Source organism: Branchiostoma floridae, chromosome 18 (genome assembly GCF_000003815.2).
Source record: "Branchiostoma floridae strain S238N-H82 chromosome 18, Bfl_VNyyK, whole genome shotgun sequence".
NCBI classification, from domain to species: Eukaryota; Metazoa; Chordata; class Leptocardii; order Amphioxiformes; family Branchiostomatidae; genus Branchiostoma; species Branchiostoma floridae.
The window spans coordinates 6935744-6962646 of NC_049996.1; the positions used below are offsets into that span (position 1 = coordinate 6935744).

The window sequence follows — 26903 nt, forward strand, 5'->3', positions numbered from 1 at the left end:
TCCCAACCAACCTCAACATGCCTCCCTAACAAGCGCCGTGTAGCCATTCGGGGGTTCTCGTTTGGGATACTGTCAGTTCAGAAACTACGACCACCACAGCAGTCGAAGATATATGACCTTTCTCTCGTTCAATGTGGAATCACAGATTTGGAACAGGGTGTTTTGGCAGAGTTTCCTGTATTGAAAGACCTGCAGCTCGACTTCAACAACGTAACTCATGTCAAGCAAACCTGGTTTTACGGTTTGAAGTATCCCTGGCTGTTCCGGACCCTGTCATTGTCACACAACAATATCAGTGATATGGATTCGAAATGCTTCCAAAATCTCACTTCCCTTGGCACATTACTACTGGACAATAACTCTTTGCAAAGTATCCACCCATCTTGGTTTCATAATCTGAAATGGTTAGGCCATCTTTCTTTGAAATCAAATTTTATTGAAATCATCCCTCCACAGGCATTTAAGTCACTGGCACGGCTGTCACACCTGGATTTGAGCAGGAATGTGTTGACATGTTTGTCAAGGGAAACTGTAGAGGGGCTACACAGACTTGACACACTGTCACTGGGTGGGAATAGGTTGTTTGCTCTCGATGATTCTGTCCATTTGGTACTTATGAACTGGTGGTTGGAATATCACCATGGTCTGTTTCAGGGCCATCGCGTTGCAGTAAGGGTTAACGAAGTGCTTTTCTGCATCACTGAAGTGGTCCAACTGAGGCAATTTTATCATGTCCAGATGCAACATGACACCCGCACACAGGCAGCTCGGCCAAGTGTGGAACCACTCAGTCAATGCATTTCTCTAAACCTGGGGCTTATAGGAACAAACCAAAGTAAGTACAGCCTGCCACTGATCGTTATATCAGTCAACACAGAATCAGACATACATGCTAAAAACATCACCCATTTGTGCAAACATGCTTGGGAAAATGTCTCCCTTGTAAAGGTAGCGTTGCGGGGAGACATTACTCTGCAGATCGTTCCCATGGGTATAGACAGGTCCTGCAACCCCCAAATTGTTGCAATAGTTCTATCAGATGCCATCTCCAATGAAAACATGACCAAGCTGTATGCTGATAGACTCAGTAATAATGTCAGGGCCTTTGGTCATGAAGAAATGATGAATGTAACATGTTTGGTCAACACTTGGGCGGAGACCTACCAACACGTCTTCACCACACCCTTGTCCAGCACTCTTGATGGCACTATGTGTGCAGAAAAGACCCAATCCACAAGGACCGTGTCCAGCGCTCCTGATGGCACCGTGTGTCCGAGAGAGGGGATGACTCTGACCACAAGAGAACCTAAGATCAAGACAACAAAGTTGACCCTGAATCAGACGAATCCCAGCACAAATGGAACTGTGAAGGAGAAATCCACACGTGTAGCGATCATCACAGTAGTTGTAATAGGGGTAGTACTGGTAGCGCTGTTTGTGATGTATGTTGTCAGAAGGCGTTCACGGGGCGACCAAGCACCGGCTGCCGGCTTCCTAGCAGGAGTCCATGGCACTACACCGGGTAGGACTACACAGCAGTCTTCATCTTCAGGTGATGATCCACAGTACAGTGTAATTCCTGACGAGTACTACAACCAGCGAAACACTGGGACTTCTAGTGATTATAGTCAGATTCCTGACGAGTACTACAACTACTACAACACAAGACCAGGGGCGCAACATCCTTACTGGGAGATACCAGATGAGTACTACAACTACTACAACACAAGACCATGGGCACAGCACCCTTACTGGGAGATACCAGATGAGTACTACAACGACTATTCTGTAAGGTTTAACATCACTACAGCTGAGGTGGTCCTTCCTTCATCAACCAGGCTGGGCGGCAAACATCCAACCTACGATACAGCCCCTCAAGTCTGGAGAGACCCACAGAATTACCAGATACCTGCCCGTGGTCGTAATACAAACATCCGAACACATGTAATGCCTCAAAATGGCAACAGTCTCGGCCGATATATGGGTTTGATTGGTAACTACAGATATAACAGGAGACGCCTATCATACCCTCTGACACTTCGTGTGCCGGAAGAGTATGAGAACTACTCTACAGGCTTTAATGCCAATAGCCCTGCAGCTGAGGTGGTCCTCCCTTCATCAACCAGGCTGGGTGGTAAACATCCATCCTACGATACAGCCCCTCAAGTCTGGAGAGACCCACAGAATTACCAGATACCCGCACGTGGTCGTAATACAAACATCCGACCACATGTAATGCCTAAAAAAGGCAACAGTCTCCACCGATATATGGGTTTGATTGGTAACTACAAATACAAGAAGAGACGCCTATCATACCCTCTGACACTTCGTGTGCCGGAAGAGTATGAGAACTACTCTACAGGCTTTAATGCCTCTATCACTACATCTGAGGTGGTCCTTTCTTCATCAACCAGACTGGGCGGCAAACATCCATCCTACGATACAGCCCCTCAAGTCTGGAGAGACCCACAGAATTACCAGATACCCGCACGTGGTCGTAATACAAACATCAGAGCACAAGGAATGCCTGTAGCAGGCAGTAGTAGTGGCCCCCGGTATATGAGTTTAATCAGTGACTATAGCAAAACAACGAGAGCTGCAAAGTTCAGAATGCAGACAATGCCTCTCTACAACCCCCTTGCCCAGCACAGTAGACACCAGCGTAACGCAAAGTACCAGGCTTCACTTAAAGCTGAACCCACCGTCATTACCATTTCTCAAGGTCACAAGAGGGATAGCAACGGTCAAGTTCACAGGTCGAAAACTCTAGGGATTAAAGTATCAAAGTTAATGCAGGATGAGTCCACAAACAAGACAAGTCATCGCCGCCAGAGCGTTTAGGTATGATCACAGGTCATCTCAGGTCATACCTTCCTGACACAGCTCTGTTTAACCTCAACCTCAATTCTCCCTTAGTGACTGCCTAACCCCATAAGCAGTACACATCTGGTACCAAACGGCTACCTTAGCACTGGCTAAAGGTTACTGCCCCATACATTAGTGCATGTTGAGGAAACAAAATTGAGAAGTTTTAAATTTTGTCCCTTTACCATGCTGTACGAGTACTACCGAGGACTTTTTGGTCAATAAGCAATTAAGTTGTTTTTTTTACATAAGTGGTTTAAGTGATTTTCATTCAAACTTAGTTCCCTCCTTAATTACTGAAGATGTTGGCTGCATTTTTTGAAAACTATCTTATCCGTACAACCAACAATACCTCTCATACATAGACAAGCGTTTGGCTTGCAAATTCTGCTTTTATTTTGATTACAAATTATAGAAAGTGCTACTATCATTGGCTGTAAAATCAAAATAGACCGACAGGCTTTACTAATTTGTACCTAGGAAATATGGAAGGGTTTGGATTGGTCTCTTGCTGAAGACAATTTGTCTAATGACGTTAAGCGTAGGAGAAAGTGCAATATTATTGCTGGAATGGGATCTAATAATTGCAGTTTCCTAAAGTAAAAATCTGTGCCTTACATACACTTATGACTGTCAAAAATAAACTGACTGTACAACAAACCTGAAATTTAAAACTGGACCTTCAGAAAACAAAATCCCCTTAACATGTAAGCACGCCTTCAAATGGTCCGTTACAAATTTGATGCTGTGACGGCTGTGAAATTTGAAAAAAGACTCTGTTTGTCTTGTACCCAGGAAATATGCTGTAGATGGACGTAGAATTGGTCGACTCTCTTATAATGGATGTGAAAACAAAATAGACATTGTTAATCTTGCACCCAGGAAATATGGATGGATGTAAAATTAGTCTCTTAAAAATGGATGTGAAAAATAATCTTGCACCCAGGAAGGATGTGGATTGGTCTCTTGCTGAAGACAAGTTGTCTAATGACGTTAAGCGTTGGAGAAAGTGCAATATTATTGCAGGAATGGCATTCTATAATTGTAGTTTCGTAAAGTAAAAAATCAGTGGCTTTACTGAGTCAAGAAGACTAATGTGATACAGACTGTATGTACTGAGTAGAATTGTACTGCAATCTTGATCCAATTGTAATTCAAAATTGCCTGTATCTTTATAGAATTACATGCATGTAAAATGATATTTTTTCCGGTCAAAATTGCAAAATCATCATTACAAAATGCAAATTACAAAATGCTCATAATTACTAAAATGAAAAAGAAAATTTACATCATATATTATTAACATTTAATGTATAACTTTTTTGGAAATTCTATCTCTTATTATATTTTTAAAAGTGTTGAAATTGTTTTGGACTGACTATAGATCATCACAAAATGACAAATACCTCTGCCCCTGAGGCGTTGCCAAAATAAGATAGAATACAGAAATTACAATAATTTAGTTCATTTTCTATTGGATGGGTCAATTGACCGGCATTTCTTATTAAAAAAAATTAAAACCTTTGGTAATATCTTTAATACTGTTTCCCTTAACTAAATTTATATGACCGTTTACAAAATTCCTGGCCAAATTACCAATTTGAAAGATAAACCCACACCAGAGTGTTCAAGCCTTCGATTCTCCAGGCCTTTTACTTGTGAACTACTGTGATTGTACGGTGATGTGTGTGGCTAATAAAGTACAAAATATAGAAATTAGCAATATGTTTTTGTTGTTTTTCCACTGTAGTTGTAGATACAGTTGTCAGAAAATGTACATTGCCCATAGAGATAAGAACTAATTTGGAGTCCTATACCAGGTTTACCCCTGCCTGATTCTATGAAGATAAGATATTCATGCCAATTTTTCATTCAGTAGAATCTTAAAATTCATTTTTATATACCTTTATCCTGTAGTAACCATGCAATAACAAATCAATAAAACTGTGAAGAAAAAAACAGTGCTAATTCAATATTAATTAGTATTAATTGATACACTATAATTATCCCATTACTACGAGCAAAGGGCAGGACAAAAGTTAGGGGTTCTAATCTTCTCAGAGCATGCAAGGTAGTCACTACAGTACAGTATTGGAAGGGGTAGCCCATCCACCTTCTTCCATTACTTTTAGCTACTACAACCAAAGTTAGCCTGATTAAATCTCGCTTATAGCAGCCCGCCAAACATCTGCCAGCCCCCGCGGGGAGGGGCCAGTTACAGCCCTGGACAGCGGAGTTTGTGTTACACAGACTAAACCAAATAAAGTCAGGTACCCATTTTAAACCTGGGTGCAGTAAGAAAAGTCCTGTAAAGTATCTTCCTTGAGGACACAAGTTAGGTAGCATGGCAGGATTCAAACCCATGATGTCTAGAAAGGAATTATACCAGATATCAAACACAAGACCTCTTGATCTTATGTCCACTAAACGTGGTGTTTCACTGCACTCGGGGTACCAGTGTGGCACTGTGCATGGGGTTTGTTCATTGCGGCACTGTTGTGTTATTTTCCATGATTTTTCATAAATTACACAATTAGATACATCAAAGAATGACTTGGAAGACACAAAATCATATATACACAAACGTAAGAAAATTCATTCATCTCTGAAATTCAATGAGTAATCTTTCGAAACCACAGTGTTGCACCAGTGCCCCAAGTGCAGTGAGATACCAGCTTGACCTAGCCACTCAGCTACTATCCACTAACTAGCCACTCAGGTTGTGAGTTCGATCCCCGGCCGATTCATACCACAGACTTTAAAAATAGTACATGCTGTTTACTCAGCACTAATGAGGAAGAGTATGGGAGTTAAACGCACATCACTACCAGCTGACTAAGCCTCCAGCTGTAATAGCCTGCACAAATGTGTGGCCCATGGGCTATAGAAATGGAGATGGGCACCACCCTTAAGTTAAGCATCTGTTACAGATGTACGGGTAGCTTGAACTTTTTGTAAAAGTCTTTATTCCTTCCCAAATTCCACTATTGGAAACTTAAACAGAAATTTAAATGTTTTCAGCTTAATACTTTTAAATGTCTTCATATTGCATAGAATTTATTTGAATCTGGACAGATGCAATGTATATACACAAATTATATACAATGTATATGCATCAAAGACACACAGCACATACAATGTAGTAATACATATATGGTGCACACATACAATGTAGAATACATAAAATATATGATGCACACATAATACTAGTGTCCTTCTGTCAGAACCTCATTTAAACTTGAATCTGATTTTTCATATCTTTCTGTGTTGTTAATTGCTTTGGACCTACTCATGCCACCTTTTATCATTACCAACCAACTACTAATCATAGAACATTCATTTAAAAGAAAAAAAAGAAAACCCCATTGAAAGGGTTAAATGTATGCTTGGATACCAAGAAGGACTGAAAATTTGAAGTGAGTTCCGTTTGTTTGTGTTTAACGTAAGTATATCTTCATCACAGACCCTTGGAATTCCAATTAGAAATGTTATTAATAATATCAAGATACATATTTTTACTCACAATTTTTCAGACAGATTGAACTGTATGTTCTGTACTTTCCCCACATTTTTTCTTGCATTTTTCTTCACCTACCTTCTTCAGAATTTCTTAAAACAACTAAAAAGTACCAAAATGCTGTGCAATTTTATTTTGTTTGATGTCTCATAATTTAATATGTACTTGTTTGAAATGTAAGAAATTCCATAGGCACATATATTATGTATATTTTGTATAACATAGTATCACAATATATTCACAAAACTTACAAATAAATTATGCCTTGTGACTATAATTCCTTCACGCATACTATCCGTTATGCCTTTTAAAATCAAGAAAAATTATTTCTTAAAGCAGACTAATAAGGGGATAGAGAGTGGATCAAAGAAAATATATGTCATGGAATAAATAACTGTTACAGTATCTTTCTGCTAATATGTGATTTAGCTTTTCACGTGAACTGCATTGTTGTATCCATTGTTGGAACAATTGAAAAACACACTGTAAGAAGTACATTTTGTATACATATGCATGTATCTTCAGGCAAATGCAATTCAAAACACATATTTCCACCACCATCATTTCCAATTTAAAGATACAATTTAAAGTCAAAGTACCGTTACTAGTGAGAATAATTGGTCACTACATGTATCTAGTGGCACTTTAGATAATTATTCCCATTGAACTAAACAGTCAGAATCTTGTCAATAGCAAAAAACTCTCTGCTGTGATTATTTTCTTCATGTTTGTCGCTTTTGACAGGTTTGACTGTAAATCTACCAACAAAAACACTAACAAAAATCCATCTGCCTCAAAGACATAGCAAACAAATAGACATTGATCATTCAATGACAAAAAATTCACAAAATATACATGTCAGACTCTTCAATATTTTCTTCATGTTTAATCATCTTCAGTGGTCATATTTTTTACGACAGTATATCTAACAAGTCTTCAAACAATAATACTAAAATGCCTTGGCCCCAAAGGCACAACAAAAAAAAATTGACAATAATTCAATATTAAAGATGAATATTTCTTCATGTAGGCTATAGACAGGTTTGACTGTAACGCTAGTTTACCTTTATCTGTAGGGTTACCTATATCCATTGTACTCACAAATAGGGTATTTAGGGATATCAAGCAGATGAACGGTGCTTTCAAACTACAATAGTTAGAAAATACTCTAATTTGAAACCACCGTCACTGTGAAACCCTAAAAACTCTTCTTAGTATAACGGATATAGGTTACCCCACAGATAAAGGTGAACTTGCACTATATGTAACAAGAACAACAACAACAACAAAATTGCCTCTGCCCAAAAGGCAAAAGACTGCCCCCCCCCCAAAAAAAAACAACTTATCTCCCAATCTCTGTACTATCCTACTACTTCCTGTGAGTCTAGATTATTAGTCACATAAAACTCGTGTAGAATTGTTGTGAGCGCTCCGAGTGCGTCGGCGTAGGTTTCTGCATCCTGCATGAGCGCCTTTTCCGCCAGCGGCGTGCCCTTGTACTCGTCTCCCGCCGCTGATGTCATCTTTGTTCGAAAGTCTTCGTAGAATGGAACTGCTTTCATGGCAAGCTGTTCAAGAGAAAATGAGCAGAAGTTGTCATTTTTCTTCTTTCACTCAAAGGGCCATTTTGAGGTTACAGGTGCATTGGAAAGGCCTAAAATTCTGTTTTTTCTTGAATTTAGTATGCACCCGGATAGAAATACTGTAAATGCAGAAAGTTCGCGGTGGCCACTTCACCGTGAACTTAAAACAACCGCGAACATTGTTTAATCATGGCAGTAAGAGACAACAGTGTATGGTGCTACCACTAACTTAAAACCTCCACAAAAAGTCCTTTTTCCCGCTATCTCAAAATTAAATCTCCGCGAACTTAAATGCATTTATAGTATGCACTCCCAATGCAAGACTTTGCAGCCCTTCTCCACCAATCTTGAAACAGATAAATTGAAATTTAATTACTTATCTTACAAAACACACTTTGTGTCATTCACCACAATAGGCAACAAAAGGTCTTCTGATTATCTAATACTAGTATTCATTGATATCAATCTATTGGAAAATAACACTCCCTTATGGAGAGGATGGAAATTCAATGCCCTTTAGAGCAGCTGGGGCAAATTATCACATGGAGGACCTAGCAGATTTCTGGGGTGTAACAGAGAACAAGTTCATATAATATCATACTCACAGCAACCACACCTCGAACTACAAAACCATGGTATTTCTTCAACGTCTTCTCATATGCATTACCTGTAAAAACAACATTCAAACTATTAGTTACTTATAATGTAGTTACTATGTAGTTACTATATTAGTTACATGATATGTCAGGGTTTGAAATACACATACTTAACTTGCAATTTGCATGTAATTTTTGAGATTTGCACATAAAAATATTCTGAACTTGCAATCTTGCATGTTGAAAAGACTTGGCCTATAGTAAAAATACTTATGCCACAGTGCCTTTGTTTATCTGACGGGGATCGTCACCGGTCGTCAGTAGGTGTTAGAAATAATCAAATTTGGCTTTCTGCAAACTTCCATGCTGATTGTGTGGATATCTTTCCAAAATTTCAAGTTCTGTCTATATATTCATGCACCGATTTCTGTCTGCCAAAAGTGACGGGCAAGATTTTGAGTCTTTAGCAGCAAAATTCCGCCAAAGGACGGAATGATGGATGCTGGCTAGAACATTGCAGTATAGACTAGTTGTATTTTGCATGTAAATTTTTCAAATTGCACGTAAAAATTTTGCCAACTTGCAATTTTGCATGTAGCAAAAAAAAAGGATTTCGATCCCTGTATGTAGTTATATTTTGGACAGGCATCTCAAACACACAGTGTCAGCCACTACAACAATACCTGCATTTCAAAGAGGTAATGAAAACTTAGTCATCATGAACCTTTAAAATATCACTTCTTGAGTTTACTTACCTACAGCTACTGTTAGGTCCCTCTCTCCCTGTACAATCTCTATAAATACTTCTCTCGTAAACTGTAGACCCCTGAAGAAACAAGAATGATGCGGTTGTAAATCAGCAACAGGAAATCCTTTTGATTGAAACTATATCAGGTACCATGTATGTGAGTTTGCATTTCAAACTGTTACAATTACTACAGTAAAACAAGAGGCTGTCTTAAGGTATCTCGGTTGGCTAAATTGGCATTTTGACCTTCCACTGTTTTCTTATTAATGAATTAAGAAAGAATAGAGCCGTAACGAATGTTGATAGATGGGCATTAAAGAATTCTAAATCTGATTTTTTGGGGGCCAAATTGATGACGTCATCATTTTTATTGGCTCTGATATTATTTTTTTCTATGACAAAATACAGCACTTTGGTACATACCACTGTAATGAAACTTCGTTTTTTGTTGCATAATGATGAAAGCTACAAACGTAGTGTTGCGCAAACTGATATCTACTAACGATCTGTAGTTATTAAGAATTAAATTTTTTTAATTAGATAAAAAAAAGCATTTTCTAATTACTAATGCTTAGACACCCCTGAGTATCATAAGTCCAAATCAAAGAGTATGTATATCACATTTCCAAACCAAGGCCTGGCTTTCAGGAACGAAAAGTATGAAATAAAAGACACCAAACTACATAAAAAATAAAGAGAATGCAGTTGTGGGCATTATCTGTGTGTATTTTTACATAATTTCTATTTTTTTGTTTCCACACACAGCCTGGTCAGGCCCTGGTTTGGAAATGTGTCGTTAGCCTATTAAATTTTCGGCACAGAACAGCCATCACAAAGCTCCGCATTAGTTCACATAGACTCCGCATTGAAAAAGGCCGACATAACCACATTCCTCTGGAAGAAAGAATCTGCCCATACTGTAACTTGAATAAGATAGAGGATGAGTGTCACTTGATTGTTGACTGTACCTTATACAACAACGAAAGAAACGTCCTTTTTGAAAATATACAACATATGTTCCCAAATGTCCGATACTTGAATACCACGGAAAAATTCATATTTCTCATGCAATTAGATAAACCATATATTATTGATTCCATTTGTCCTTATGTTTATAACTGTTTTAAGAAGCGAGAAGAAGTTGAACTTGTACATACTTGAATGTATTAGCATATGTAGAGATAATAAGATACCTTTTTTGTCAAAATTGTACCTTATCACTAGCGCTACGACCTGTACTTAGCTTGTTTGAGCACAAATGTACAATAAAGGTCATTCATTCATTCATTTATTAAAAGAGTATTGTACCTTTTTAACCACATGATAGCATCAGTGGCAGAGTTCTTGACCTGAGTGGAGTTAGAAGCCATCTCCTGTTTCACAATGTCCTGTAATGTGCAGTACACTACTGGGTTGGTGGAGTACTTCTGTGTTAGTTTCTGTAGGTGGGATAAAAAAAAAAGATTGCAGCGTGCAAAATACCCACTTGCACACTTGCACATTGCAACCACTTTTTGCTTGGTGCAACTTACTTCTAAACTCAGGTTGCACAGGGTGCAACTTAGATTTTGAGCCTCAGAACTCGATTTTGTTGTCAATTTACTTGGAAGAAATAAATGGACCGAGGCAGCTCCGTTTCATATCAGCCAAACTTGTCAGTAATTGCCAAATATGATCATTAGTAAAAAGGTTTCAGAAATTAGTGAATTGTAGATGGTGTGACTTAAAATTCAGTTGTGCAACCTAGTTTTTGCCCCAGGTTGCGCACTGTGCAACCTGGCTCATAAAATTATTTTGTACGCTGGATTGTATAGTTCATTCCTAATGAAATAGACATATGCATCATTACAATGAGTAACATATTGTGCACAAGCTGATGGTACCCTGATAAAACTCTGCCATACTTACTAAAAGTTGCAAGTATTGGTATAGTTTTGCTACTGAAGAACATACAGAATTTAGAGAAAAACATAATTATTCAAATCATAGTTTTCCAGGTCCTGGAAGTAATTGGTTTATTCATTATTCAATAATACATGAATCAAATTGAGTAAAAACTGAATTCTGCCAAGATTCATCGTCTATAATCAACTTCTACAGTTACTGCATGTAAATCTACGCAATGAATATGTAAAAATAACGTTTACTTGTTAAGGTAACAGAAAACGGTATTTTCCAACCCTTATAAACCTCACCCTGATGTTTCCTTGTACGTCCATCTTGACAGGTGCCATGGCTGGTCCTCCTACATGGTCTGAAACATTATCAATCACACATTGGAAAATACAGTAACTGTTAGTATTGATATACATGTAGTACCTTTCAAATACATAAACAACATGGTTTATTCCTTATGACTGAGGTTCTTGCCTGACCCAGGAAAACATACATTTCATTGCAAAATGTGCCAAAAGTTAAGAAAGTTAGTGTCTTAAAACATAACACACACACACACACACTCACTAAAAAGGTAAGAAAAAAAAAATTACAACAACAGCAAATTCAAGATTCTGAATCCAGTATTCAGTAATACATGGTGCATTTTAATGATTCTACGGTAGCCCATAGTCACCAACCTGTAATAAACCAAAATACCACCCTGTCTAGAACAGTGATATCGACCATTGTTGTGGCTCGGGTATGACTTAAAATGTTAAAGTTATATCCAGGAAGCAAACAATTCAAAACTGTTTGGAATATCACTGCAAATAAATTGCCTATTGTTCAGGTAAAACCACCACCGATCATATAACCTCAAACGAAAAAACAGTCAATCACATATATTCCAAGATTACAATCAGAAATGATTAATCATAAAATCATAGCTAATGTATAAGCAATATACAGAGCATTAGTACCAACCAAAGAAAGGTAGCATGTCGTTGCAGGCATCTAGGAATGGTCCGGTGGGGATGTCACCATTGACTGTCAGTCGGACATCTGTAAAACTGAGATAACAGACAGAAGCAAAACTTTTAACAGTGTCACATAATACTTGCTGTGATTTGACTCAACTGCTTCTTTTTCCCTTTGACTAATCACTTGAAATTTCTTTGCTTGTAAAATCAAGTGTATGTTATAAACGTATGTCTTACTTGATTTGATCAAAATGTATGTCAGGTAAAAGACATACTATCTGGTTGACTGTAAAAGAAAACTCCAATATCCTGTGTATGTAGAATATTTGGATTCCACTTGTCAAGAAGCAACCTGAACTTGCATGTAGCCTTCATAACTGCTTATCAACTGCAATTCGCTCTTGCATCATCCAATTTTATACTAGATAATCTGTATAATCTGCATGGGGCCACAGCACCCTTGTTCATTCTTTAAACAAGAATGCCAATAAAAGCATGATTGAAATGGCTACGATTGTTTCTTACAGTCTTACTGGAGATGAACATAAGACAAAACAAGCTTGGAAAAGAAGGGACTGGATGTTTAGTCCTGAGTGTGGTTCTAGCAGCTCATTAGTTTTGGGTCTCCAGTAGATGTCATCCATAAAATTAAGTCAATGTGACCTAAATAATACAACTGCATGCACCTGGTGTCCTGTGCTATATAATAATAACTTACTGGTAGTGTTTAACAGATATGAATCAGAACTACATGCCTATTTGTATCATGAAATTCAGGCGGACAGTTAGATACAGTAACTGTAAGTAGCGATTCTTTATAGTACAAAAACCTAAATGAAGGAAATGCTTTTTAAACAACACAAGCTGAACTTGGATAGAGAAGACAGAATTTAGAAAACAGATTGCGATAAAATCAATGAAGACAGCCTTTAGTATAAGCCATGTTAGAAAGACAAGCAGTTTAGTTTGCATTAACTTAAGGTAAAAAGCTGGCTATTATCTAGTTATTTAGAGGATTTAAAAAAGGACAAAATACTGATCATGATATAGTTAAAAAAGATCATCATGATCAGAACCAAAGGAGTTCAAAAAGGAGAAAATGCCAGAAATTGTCTTCATCAAACTAAAAATGAGCAAGCAAAATTCAATTGGCACAAATAATTTTTATTACTTATTTGAATCATGCTGAAATCACACTATACAACAAAATAAATTTATATCATCCACTCAAAAAGCATTTAGATCCAAATTATTTGAATAGAATTCATTGATAATCACACTTTTATGAAATATTGGTATGGCACTTTATGCTTTCTGGTTTGCATCATTAGAAAATAGAAAAAATGCTTTACAGTTGCTGTGAACAATGATAAACAATAGGGGCAGACTATCATTATATCTGACAACATAATACCATGTAGCAATTCTGGCAAATACTGATACAAAAAATCAAAGGCTGTCATACAATCTATATTCCTTTGTATAATGTAGTGCCGGTAGGATTGAAACACATATGGCAACGGACAAAGCCAACTTCATAGACAGGCATAAACCTTCACTCTATTTAGTATTTGGCTGGGCTTCATGCCCATCTGGATATATTCTTGAAATATTTGAACTGTAATTTCCAAGACAAAAATTGGACTCACCCATTTGGATATACTTTAGGTACTCAAACTAGCTTTCTATAAATACTACCTATTCCCTATCAATTAATCAATCAATACAAGAAATCCACTGTCATATTTTGGAAACTTTAGTGTGTATGTACAATACTAGATGCTGCATTTATGTACCTGTAATCATGTTACATGTACTAGATGATCGTGTGGATCCCCCCCTTTCTGTCTTTCTGTACAGTAAGCCCTAAGCTAACCCTAGTTTCCCTAACATAGGGCATCCCTTAGAAGTAAATATTACTTCATCCCCATAATTTCGTGTAAACATAAACATCACATAAAAAGAATAAGATTGTTACATTTTTTGTGGGGTGGTGTGTTCAGATAGTACATTATGGTACTAGACTAAGTATAGAATACTGGACAGGTAATTTGAATTTTTTCAGAGATGGAACTACAAGTACAACAACTACAAAATGTTGTACTCTGTAGATCTAAACAATTTCCTGTTATTTTCCTTATCATGCTACATGCACCCATATATTCTGGCAAGAAGGGCCTATTATTACCCTGTGGCAGGTAGAATACAGACTACCAAATTCTGGAAGGTAGCAAACTAGTAATTGTCCCAGGGTTATGTAATACGAAAATGTTGAATGTGTAATAATACTGTATGAAAGAAGCAAAATAACATCAGTTGCTTTCATGCCACATCCACCACCACCGATTTGACCAAAGAAAAGAAAGACATTATTACAAAATAAACTACACAATTCAGGATTAGGACTGTAACAGAATAAGACATTTCAGACACATATTGGGGCGGGTACCAGTACAGTGTACCAATACCGTCCTGGACCTGAAAAAATCAGTGAACTGGATGTTGGACCAAAATTGGCCAATATGACCATTGTTTTGGTAGTCCCTTCTATAATTCTTCCCATTGAGACAACCATTAAGAATCCTGTCTATAGTGACCACCTGTCCACATAGACCAGATTTTATTGGTCCCCTGACTGGTCTTCTTGGTCAAGTTGGAATGTATCAAAAATGCCTGTTAGAAAGCCATTGAGTTGTTTAATTCATTTTGTATTAATGCAAGCAATCCCCAACCTTAAACTATTATCTAAAGAAGAGAGAAAGGTTTCTACACTACCTATGATCTACTGCTGTAAAGAAAGTCTTGATTTTTCTCTCTTCATCATCGTCATCATCTTTTTCCACATTGCTGGCAGGACTGGTGGTTTCTATGGTAGATGGGCGTGGCAGGTTGCTAGGGACATCCGTAACCATGGGCGAGGTCGGCGCACTGGCGGAGAGTCTTTCGTTGTCCGGCGGCGCTCTTCTGGTGGAGGCAAAGTCTTCGAGGTTTTTGTAGGTTGTAGTGGGGCCCTTAGGAATGGACACAGGTGTAGGGGAATGTCTGCAAAGAGATTTGAAGAATGGTTTGCAAAACTATTACATTCAGTTTCATTGGTGGAAAATTTGTAATATTCTGTAGTGAAAAACACTTCTCTCATTTTTCCATATAATTCTTTGAATTTTGATATAATTATAATTATCAAGTTCCAAGTTCCACTTTGATCTTTCTCTAGAAGAAAAGTACAGACTGTAACCACATGTCAGTGAAACCCTATTCTACATATTACATTCATCACATACACACACACACACACACACACACACACGCACACACATACACACACACATTATCAAACACAATACCTAGCAAAAATTTTGACCTTACAGAGTCAATTCAACTTCTATCAGACTCTGTCAATTTGCATGATTTTGAGACTGAAAGTGAAACACAAAAAAAAGATTATCATATTATACAAATACTATCCCCTGGTATTATCACCAGCAAAGAAACAGATATTGTCGCCATTTGCAAGTGATCCTAAGCAGTACTTCATAAAGTGCATCATATTTGTAACAAAAAAAGTATAAGCTTACCTATGTTCTGATACAGAAGTTGATCTGTTGTATGGTCTCTGCAAAAGAAAGTGGTAAAATAAGTAATTTTACTACAGTAACTACATTGGATGGCAAAATAATAATGCTTTGTACACCAACAAGTGCTTTTACCTAGTATAATGTTTCAGTGACCATCTGTCACCTTCCTCAGGGCAGTACTTTACACTGCAGCTAGGTGTCACTGCTGCACTGTGAAGAGTGCAGTTCCAAACCTAACTCAGTTTATATCCTCCCTCATCACAGTTAATGACTGCAACTAATTTTCTGATCCATACTGAGACCTTAATTTAACAAGTGCATCTGTTGTCCTCTCGGTCAGTAACTTCAGCCCCATTCTCTAGTCTATTGCACAATCTATTACACACTGTCACCAAAACGTCTGGTGCTAGGTTGTATACAAAGAATCTTTTAATCCATTGATTTAAGGTTCTTGATGAAACTATACTAGTAATTCAGAAGGGTACCTGTACAGTAATTTCATGTACAGGTATCTAGAGAATCAGGTCCCAGTCCAGACCTGAACTTTATTTTTATGAAAACTTGTGAATGAGCGATACTCAAAATAATGGTCCAATATTCCACAAACTAAATGTAGGAACCAGTATGTATTTGGCTGAGTATCTGACTACCACTGGCATTTTGAAATCCTGCCCATGGTCTTGAGTTTGCAGTGAAGCAGCCACTGCAAAAACTGCAAAGATAAAACCACTGCAAAAGTTTCTGCATTTACAGTACCTCTCTATTGTTATGTTAGATAGATATAATGGCTTCAACTTACTTTTGCCAGCATAGCTGACTTCCGTCATACTTTCTCATAAACATTAAACCACCACAAAAGTTCCTGCATTTAAAGCACTCTCTTTTGTTTAGCTAAATAAAAAAACTTTATATAATATCATTAACAGGGTTGTAGCCAGCCTGAAATTATTTTCCGTCCCCTTGATTTTGAATCCTATCAAGCGCCCATGGCGCAATGTTCCTAGGGGGTTCTGGGGGCATGCTCCCCCAAAATTTTTGAAATCCAGACTCTGAAATGCTATTTCTTGCATTTTGAGGTGTAAATTTTGCTGGTAGACTAAGCTGTTCAACAGCATCTGTTTAGGTGAAAAATTACACAAGGGAGTGTTTGTTTTTATGTCTTATCATATGGATGTTTGTGTGTCACAGAGGACAGAATGGGCAAAATTGGCTACAACCCTAGACATGAACTTACTTTTGCATGTCTGGTGGGGGTGGGTGGTAGAGCAGAGTTCATGGAAGTGTTTGGGATCTGTGGGGTGAAGCTGTTGTCTGCCAGCTTCATACACTCGTTCATCGTCCGGATAAACGTGTCGCATGTTGCCGACAGCAGCGAAGACGACTCATGCAGCATCTGTGGGAAAAAAACGTGGTTATTTATCAAGACATTTCATACACAACAAAATTCACTGGTTCTTGGCAACTTTCAAGAATATTGCCTATCACATGGCACAGAATACTGGGTGTTTGTGCACCTTGGTGCATCCAAAATTGGAGCTGTGCACCCAATTTTTTTCTGTGGGTGCACAAGTTTCTTGGGTAGCAGAAGTGAACACAGCAGCAAATTACAACCCAGTGCCCTCATCCAAAATTTGGACAAGAATTGAATATTCCAGGCATTAGAGATGCCCAAGTTCACAGGTGGAATAGCAGAGAAGCAACTGTATATAGTGTATACTCTAGGGGTAGGTACCAGTACAGAAAATTCAGGTCCAGTTCATGTCCAGAGGATTAGGTCCAGGTTCGGACCTGAACGTGATACTAGTATGGTATGTGAGAACTTGTGAATGAACGATACTCAAAACAATGATCCTTTCGCTACAAAGAGATCTGTTTTGTGGAGTATTCCACTCCCACTGGCAATTAAAATCTTACAAGTGCCTTTGTACTATGGACCTCAAGCGGTAATTGTAAATGCCTGTCAGTGATCATATAATCAGTTTGTGTTCATTTTCCAATAGGTCCAACATCCGGTGCACCAAATTTTTCTGGTCCGTCTTTTCTGGACTGGTCCAATAAGAAAAAAACAGTTTGTACAGGTACACCGTACCGGTACCCACCCCCTAGTGTATAATAAATGTAGGAGCAAACTATCCACGCAGATGGTTAGGCTACAAGCAGGGCAGTCATTAGTCTAAGAGTTTTTCCTGACCTCTTGGTCCACTTGATCAGGATCAGTTGCAGCAGTTTTAATGTTGGAGACCTGCTGCAGTAGTAAGTCACAGTACAGTCTTAATTCTGACATCTTCCCCTTAAGGGTCTCCTTGGATTCCTCCAACCCTGGAGAAAACAAGAGCAAGAAATTTCAATCAGTTGGTGTGTAAAGTGTGTATTATTGCTGAGTGTGTATTATCACTGAGTGTGTATCATCGCTGAGTGTGTATTATATGACATATGTAATGTATCTTGACTTGCTGTGACCTGTACCTAGCTTGGTTGGGCAAAACTGTACAATAAAGGTTTTCATTCATTATCGCTGAGTGTGTATTATTGCTGAATGTGTATCATCACTGATTAGAATGTGTATTATTACTGAGAGTGTACTATCACTGAGCGTACAAAAAAATATCATAGCTAAAGTATATTATAGCTGAGTGTGTATTATTACTGAATGTGTATTATCACTTAGTCAGTTAGTGTGTATTATCTGTGAGTGTGTATTACCACAGAGTGTGTATTAGTATTACTTACTGACTGTTAATCATTACAAGGTGAGAGTAACGATGGAAGAACTTCCTAAAGCTTTACGCACCACTGGGTACAGAAGAGGATTGAGTAAGTGAGCGAGAGTAAGATGTACCTTGTTCCTTCCTGTTCCTGCTGTCAGCCAGACAGGCCTTGGCGGTCCCCAGTGCGACGACCCAGGTCTGGCGCTCAGCAGGCGTGGCCGCCTTCACATAGAAGTGCTGCTCGTGTGGGATGATCAGGTCAAACCTGGTCTGGTCTGTCGGGTGGACTGGAGAGATAGAGAGGACATAGAGAAATACTTGGCACCAGTGTTCTAGCCAGCATCTGTCCTTCTGTTTTCTGACAGAATTTTGCTACTAGGGATGGACAAAAATTTTGCCCATTCTGTCCTCCAAGATGGACAAAAATCAGCATGTAATGATATTAAAACAATACCATTGAACAAGCAGAGTCAGTCTACAAGCAAAATTTGCCCTCAAAATGCAGGTAACATCATTTCAGAGGGTCTAGATTTTAAAATTTTCCTGGGAGAGCATGCCCTTCTGCACTTGACAGATTCAAAATCCAGGGAACGGAAAAAAAAAATTCAGGCTGCTTGGCACATCAAATGAACTTATAAGATGTTGTGTTGGGGCTAAAGTGTGCCACTATAAACCTGGTCCATGCCAAAGGGTCCCACATCTGGTCTTGTATTCGCTACATCTTCCCTAGAGCCACTAGCTCAATCATTTTGCTGGCTATCCGTGGACCTAGCCTGAGTACCATCCTCCGTAGTTAGCAAGCAAAAGTATGTAGTGAGCCAGCGGTCACTACAGAGGATGGTACTCAGGCTACCGTGGACCGTGGTTAGCCTACAAGAAGATTGAGTCTGGTTAGCCTACTTAAAGTAAAACCTTCTCTCACCTGCAATTTCACAGACAGACATCTTCAGAGCTCCCTTGCTCCCCTGGTGCACTTCCTCCTGTGACTTGTAGTACGCCAGAACTCCATTGTCTAGCACAAACCAGCGGGGCTGCCAGCCTGTCAGACAGAAAGGTGTAATATAGTAGTAAGTCACTGTCAAGGATTGGGCACGAAATCATTGTTGTTCCTTTGTGGTGCCAACTGCATATCAACCCTCAACACTAGTATCTATTTATAATGGGGTGAATGGGAAATGATTGGGTTTTCAGATTTCTATGCAATTCCCCAAATTATGCTATTGGCTGTAATGCAATTAGTTGGAGTCTTCTTTTTTTTTTATTCTCCTGTCGATTCGACAGATGAGCAGGCAGACAGGCATTTATCTGTTTGCCTGACCTATACATGACTTTTTATGCACACTAAGCCTCACTGTATGCAACGTACGTAAGTATGTAAGTAAGTACAGAACTGTATGCAACGTGTACGACGGCTCCAGCAGATGCAGCTTTGTTGTTCGGAGTATCCATCTCCTAGGAGGACTTCCGACCAAGATGTAAGGGGGTTCCTCCTACCCCCAACTAGTGTGTCATGGCGGGTGCGTCATGCCCAAACATGCCCCTAAGGCCTGTTTTCTGTACAACTTACAAGGCTTGTGTACTCTACATTGAATGAACCTGCATATGCAGATGGTATTTCTCATTAAATAAAATGTAAATAATAAAATGTTCACGGTGAGTTTATTTTTGCCATATAATTCATCATAAAATCAAGACCCATGAATATCTGTAATTGAATTGACATGCACTGTGTATCAACCGCGAAATTAAAACTCTCTACTGCTAATATGAAGTTACGACGAAGATAAATGAATTCACAGTATCACTGAATCAGTGCAGCTATAAATTTGGGGTCAACGTCCTGCAGGGTCATAAACCACGCAAAAGGTCACGTCATGACACACGTTTCCTCATTTTCACTAAATAGATAAAATCCAGTTCTTGTCTACGCTTAAAGTGTTTCTTTGTCAGTCCCTATAGTTCCTTGAAAGTAATGCTTTTCCGGAACGAAGGCATTAAGCACCAGGGTAACGTTTCAAACGTGCTAAGCAAATAAACCGAGCCGGTCACGTCAAAACCTGCCACGTATACCGGCTACTTACATGTGCAACAACATTTCGCAAAGCAAAGGAACTACAATAAAATATTTGGTATAAAATAAAGCAACTCAACAAATGGAAAGTGTTAAGTAATATTCTGCAAGAATATGAGATGTTGATGAAGAATAAAACGTCCAGATTGAAATTTCGTGTAAAACCCGGAAGTAAACACTGATTGCGTTATGTCCATTCTGAATGACCTGGTCACCCGACCAAAAACACGTTCTACCGAAAAACTCAGACAAGTGAGACCCTCGCAATCAATCTTGACAACGCACAAAACACTAAAGTACCGCCAGACACCCTTTAAAAATTTCATATCCTTTCTTACCGCTCAAATAGTTGGTCCATTTCCAAAGAACTCCTTCCATTTGTGGTCGATCCGACATCTTTTTTTATTTTCCTTGCAGCCTCGTTTTCGGGTTACGCGAGTCCTGATTGGTCAGATTTTGGGCGTGACGTATTTCAACTGAAGTCGCTAACTGCGCAGCCGCAAGAACTTTTCTTCAAATTCAAGCAGATGTTGGGCGGCAAGACGGGATAGTTTCCTGACGGTGTTTGGTTGTTGTTAAGAAAAAATGCGATGGTCTTAATAGTAGAATGGTCAAATAGTAAAAATGCTTGATAGATCTAATACATAACATTACATAGATACACAGAAATAATCCATTGTACAGATGTCTGGTTAGATGTTTCTCACTGTTTCTACAAAACTCTCGGAAGACCTGACATGGCCATAAACATTCTTCTGATCAGCTATATACTAGTACATCTATGCTCATAAATCTGTTTTGATATCCTTACAAGAACAGCAAGCATTTGAAGATCAAGTCTCGTGGATCAAAAGCGCCACCTAGCATACCCTATTAGAACTGTACAAAGAGTCCTTGCGTGCTGGTGCTGTCCTTTTGAAAACTTTGGACAGGAAAACATTTTATGGTTATGATATTCGAGTTTGTCAAATTTTTCCCCTTTTTGTCAACACAGCGTATGAGTGTGTCCCTCTTCCGGACGTTTCTGTGTTCAAACCCCGCCATACAACGGAAAACACACTTATTGATTGACAACATGAGAAGCTATGTTCAAGAACCCTTCAACTTTCTCAGCACAAAAGGGCGTCACCCTCCTGCACCCACTCGGACATACCACCCATGGTGGTACGGCACGGTTCCTGTGTACTTGTTGTCATTTCACGTCAGTTTTCTGGCAGTGAGTAGGCAAACCTGTCAGTCTAATTATAATAAGCGACGTGAGTGAAATAAGCTATCTACATCCAACATGTTGCGCTCTGTGTTCGTTGTCGTCCTTCTATTATCACAAGGTAAGCTTTTGATTTTCTTTTTCCAGAAGTCTTTCTATAGTTGCTAAGCAGTGACGTACCACAATAGATTTTTATTCTCACACATAGATTTTTTCTTTGTCTCAGAATAAGCAACAACGTTAGCATATAGTTGATAATGTATAACCAAATAATATTTTAGCGTGGTATCCAAACTTATTATAGCTGCTGAGTTTTCTTCGTTCACTTTTCTTAGAGTATCAGCATCTTTAATAAAAAGCAGGGTGAGTATTACCATCTTGATCAAAACTATGAAACAATAGGTTAAGCACGTTACTATCATTTCACTAAGCCACGATATCTCTATTGCCATACTATTTAGTAAAGCGAACAACAAAGGTTATATATAGAAATATAACTCTACGAATAAAACGCTAACGAATCAATGTTACTAAACAAAAGTTACATTTCTTCTAAGGGTTGAACAACCGATTGTTTCATAATGAAGATTTAGATCGACATTTAGAAAATTTACTCGGTAAAAGTTCTTGTTGCTACTCCCAAGAATCCAATGACTAATCTTTAAAACATGGTTAGACGATAAATCAGCACTTTCATATCGATCGAAGGTTGTTAATAGGAATTCCTGAACACTTAATAAGCTTTCCGGGTATGATTCACACGCCAAGTGGCCGTCAGTAAAATAGAAGCGTTTGAAATTCCATGACTTGGTTATGGTTATAATTAAAAGCGAGCAAAATGACGATAAAGCAATAGCATCACCATGTAGAAAGTGTTGAAAAATGACTTTGATTTATTCACGTTGCATTTTGAAAAGGACTTTCTAAAGTATGCCATAGGCGGGCGAATTGGTGCGAATCGCCACTTGACATTTGTACGGTTTAGCGGCACGGTCGATATTTGGCAATGCTTTATAAAAGTAGTGTATTATGTTCTAGTATAGTGGTACATAGATTATACTTAACACTTAGCCATTTAGCTTGCCATTCCTTGCGCTTGATGTGTGTGTGTGGGTGGGGGGGGGGGGGTATGGGTGTTCGTAATTAGTTATGAAATTATCAAAATGAAAAGGGAGAAAGATTGAGAAACTTCAAAGCTTCCGCTATCGTTTTCTAGTCGTTTTGTACAGGTGTACCGTATACCTGGGTGGGTGAGTTTAAAGACTCAGGTGTTCCAACTTTAAACGTTGTAAAGTGAGAAGGGCTTAAAAGACAGGCGGACGTTTCATGTTAACAAGTACCAAACAACAGACAATGTAGGTCACCACTTAACAAACTTCACACAAAGTCCGTCCACTCTTCAGCATCCGTGGGTCGTCTTCGAGTGTCTTGGGTGATGCCTTCTTTTCTTTAGAACCTTTGCGGCTACACTTAAGGAAGCAGGTGCTGTACACCTGTAGTTACTTAAAGACCACAAACTGACCTGTTCTTGAGTAAAGGTGTGTCCAAGTATTTACTAGTTAACAGAGTCAGACAAAAACGGGCACAAAACAGAATCGGGCTTATGAGCAAACATGTGTAATTTAAAGGGCAAAAATGTGGACGTCTTTTGGTTTCTATCTGCACCTCCAGCTAACAGCATATCTACAGACATGTAAAATGTGTATAAAATTTATAATGTCAGCGTTTGGAAATACGATCAAGTAACTGACTTGATACATAGAACGTGTATAGCCTGGGTACCAGCCTTTGTAGTAACTGCTAGCTAAATCTTTTTCACTTGCTAACGTGTATCATTATATAGAAGACACATAGCATCACAGTCATGGGAACAACTACAACTACCTATATTGGCCATTTTCTTCTAGCCTATACCAGACTGACTACGCTATCTATCAAAGCGATCTACCAGGGGAGTTTTGCTAACAGAGGAGTTGGAGGCTAACTATCTTCCGAAAAGCTGACAAAAGGGTTGGTTATCTGGAAGTAAATGGCATTGTCTGATAATGTCTTACGATTCGTTTCTTTTATTTTTTCCAGTAAACTGTAATGGAGGCGAAACAACAACAGCTAATGGTGTACAAGCTGGGCCTGTACCAGAGCTTTACGGGGGACCAACGCCGGTAGGTGAGGCAGAAATGGAGGCAGAGCCCGAGGGAACATCAGAACCGGAAGCAGAGCCCGAGGGAACATCAGAACCAGAGGCAGAGCCCGAGGGAACATCGGAACCGGAAACAGAGCCCGAGGGAACATCGGAACCGGAAGCAGAGCCTGAGGGAACAACAGAACCAGAGGCAGAGCCCGAGGGAATATCGGAACCAGAAGCAGAGCCCGAGGGAACGTCAGAAGCAGAGCCCGAGGGAACATCGGAACCGGAAACAGAGCCCGAGGGAACATCGGAACCTGAAGCAGAGCCCGAGGGAACATCAGAACCAGGAGCAGAACCAGAGGGAACGTCAGAACCAGAAGCAGAGCCCGAGGGAACTTCAGAACCAGAAGCAGAGCCCGAGGGAACATCAGAACCAGAAGCAGAGCCCGAGGGAACTTCAGAACCAGGAGCAGAACCAGAGGGAACGTCAGAACCAGAAGCAGAGCCCGAGGGAACATCGGAACCAGAAGCAGAGCCCGAGGGAACATCGGAACCAGAAGCAGAACCCGAGGGAACATCGGAACCCGAGGCAGAACCCGAGGTAACGTCAGAACCAGAGGCAGAGCCTGAGGGTGAGACGGAATCCGAGGCAGAGCCCGAGGGGGAGTCGGAACCAGAGGCAGAGCCCGAGGGGGAGTCGGAACCCGAGGCAGAGCCCGAGGGGGAGTCGGAACCCGAGGCAGAGCCCGAGGGGGAGTCGGAACCAGAGGCAGAGCCCGAGGGGGAGTCGGAACCAGAGGCAGAGCCCGAGGGGGAGTCAGAACCAGAAACAGAGCCCGAGAGCACGTCAGAACCAGAATCAGGAGTGAATCCTGAAGACCAAACCTCGGACATAGGAACAACAAAAGTGCCTGATCAGCGGAACACCAAACCAGGGGGTTCGACTCCAGGTATGTGAAATCGTATGTGGATACATATATATAGACTTTATTTGTCTGCAGTTGTATTTTACATTGGCCTTTTTCTGGAAGTTTGTTGATAATCTATTGCCTCTGTTTCTATGCTTCAGACGAGCCAGAGAAACTGCTGGGATTCCAGCTAAGCCTGAACAAGACCTTCAACGAAAACTTGGAAGATCCGGAAACAACGGAGTACAGGGATTTGGAAACACAGTTCATCGCCACAGTAAGTCTTATTTTAGAATGTAGGAAAGAAGTCAATAGATAGATCATTCGAAAACAAATGTGACTAATCTTCCTTGTGTGTGTTACCATTATTTACTTTTGTTGGATTCTAATGCTGCTCTTGTGATTTCTTTTACTTGCCCCATAGTTCACAACCATCTATGAAGGATTTGCTGGATTTAAGGGGATCAAAATCATTGGATTCAGGTAAGCCATTGCTACAATAGTTAACAAAGTCTGTTACCTTCCCTGCACTTCGAATTCACATTACCGCATGCGCACCAGTAACGAACCGTGATGAGGGGTGATAGTAACTTAGTCACGTTTGGGACCGAATTCTTTACACTGCAGTAGCGACACCTAGCTGCGGTGTGAAGTATTGCATGTCAGTATTGCATTGAGGAAGGTGACAGACACTCATCGATATGTCAGCTTGTAAAACATTTGGCTTGGTTGTGTAGAAATACGCTTTATGATCCAATAATTTACCAATCTGATTAAACTTGTCACGGATCACTTCATAATCACACAAGCTGTTTTTGGATGGGCAGAATCCATTATTAGCCTGGGTACCATTCGTATTCTACCGGGCTCCTTGCACTCTAGGAGTGCAAGGAGCCCGGTAGAATACGGAGGGTACCCAGGCTATCCATTATATGCCGTATCGAAAAATGATGCTTTTTCTCTGCGATTTCGGTCATGTACAATGAATCTACATTAGTAACAACATCTTTCCCTGCAGTGCAGGAAGCGTTATTGTGGACTACGTAGTCATTTTTGCTGCCGACGAAGCACCCTCGGATGACGTCATCACCAGCAGTGTACAAGAAACGGTGAGTTCTCTGCTGAGTAACGGAACGAGTGGAGATGACGTCAGCAATCTGGGGGTTACCATGGAAACAGTGGGGACGCTGAGGCGGATGCAACTGTCCCAAGAAGGTATGTGCGCGTCTCTATCTCTTTTATAACCGTTATTTATAAACTGTATATACATCGTTGAGCCTGTATGTTAGACCTTTTCATATCTGTATTATAGTCTTTTTCTAGAGCTACGTTTTATAACAGTTTTGGGGGAATAACCCATTCTGAACATCTGAAACTTGCAGCTGTTCTTATGATCCTATCATTGAACGGTACCACAAATCAATGAGGTTAAAAACTTTTTTCAATATCCTTGCACAAATAAAGCAGGAGAATTTTCACTCGAGGAAGTAGGAGCAAGCTAATGCATTGTATCCATTTACCAGCTCTGCAGGGTCTGAGTGGCAGCGCCCTCTGTAGCCTCTCGTGTGGAACTGCAGCGTCCTGTACGTTGCGTGACGTGTACGGTACGCTAGTGGCGGAATGCAGGTGTGACGACGGCTACTGTCACAACGGCGGCACGTGTGCGTTCATACAAGGAACGGGACCGGTCTGTCGGTACAAATCTTTAACATATAATTACGTACAGTAGTGCTTGACGCCTATACTACATACATAGAAGCCAAAGATGAAACACAAACTATAATGTGAACGTACCCTGTGATAAATGTGACTTTACCAAGATTTAATGAAATTACCAAAATGTACGTTTCTAATATCTATCTCTGTGTGCTACTTTCGTATTATGCTTAACATATGTGAGCTTGCGTCCTTCCTTACTCCCCAGTTTCTTGACATAGCCATTGAATAATGTTCAGTGAAAAAGCATGGAAACAAAACAACACTTTAGAAACGAAATAACTGCATGCGATCCGTGTTACGTTAAATTTCTATACTGGGAAAGCCAACTTCAAAACAAATTGCCAAGGCAATACACAGTTGATGCAACTACATAAATTCCTCTGCGACTGCAATGCTGCTGGGACAGGGGGTGACTGGTGC

At 39.6% G+C, this 26903-nt stretch overlaps 2 protein-coding genes across 2 annotated transcripts in view; one reads left to right on the forward strand and one right to left on the reverse strand.

Moving 5' to 3' along the window:
- Positions 1-6397: 6397 nt before the first annotated feature.
- On the reverse strand, positions 6398-20965 carry LOC118405810 (pleckstrin homology domain-containing family A member 8-like). Its single transcript, XM_035805579.1, has 13 exons — positions 20860-20965; positions 19373-19489; positions 18582-18737; positions 17934-18061; positions 16977-17135; positions 15743-15780; positions 14943-15209; positions 12172-12257; positions 11505-11563; positions 10618-10748; positions 9317-9387; positions 8571-8632; positions 6398-7950 (listed from the first exon to the last, which is right to left on the reverse strand). The coding sequence occupies exons 1-13, from the start codon at positions 20915-20917 to the stop codon at positions 7744-7746; spliced, it is 1539 nt and encodes a 512-aa protein (XP_035661472.1). The 5' UTR covers positions 20918-20965; the 3' UTR covers positions 6398-7743.
- Positions 20966-21806: 841 nt separating this feature from the next.
- The window catches only part of LOC118406041 (DNA translocase FtsK 1-like), a 7466-nt gene continuing 2369 nt past the window's right edge, over positions 21807-26903 (forward strand). Inside the window, exons 1-6 of the mRNA XM_035805896.1 lie at positions 21807-21849; positions 23808-24806; positions 24926-25041; positions 25189-25247; positions 25783-25979; positions 26288-26459. Coding sequence (XP_035661789.1) covers positions 21807-21849; positions 23808-24806; positions 24926-25041; positions 25189-25247; positions 25783-25979; positions 26288-26459 — 1586 coding nt within the window. The remainder of the gene's footprint in view (positions 21850-23807; positions 24807-24925; positions 25042-25188; positions 25248-25782; positions 25980-26287; positions 26460-26903) is intronic.

What these genes read in the sequence shown, in the direction of transcription:
- LOC118405810 (XM_035805579.1), bottom strand. Translation starts at nt 20,917, where the DNA reads ATGTCGGATCGACCACAAATGGAAGGAGTTCTTTGGAAATGGACCAAC. An exon ending in CCCCCACCAGACATGCAAAA is followed by an intron (nt 15,781 to 16,976) that starts GTAAGTTCATGT and finishes TTTCTTTTGCAG; the next exon opens with AGACCATACAACAGATCAAC. An exon ending in TTTACAGCAGTAGATCATAG is followed by an intron (nt 12,258 to 14,942) that starts GTAGTGTAGAAA and finishes CTGTTATCTCAG; the next exon opens with TTTTACAGATGTCCGACTGA.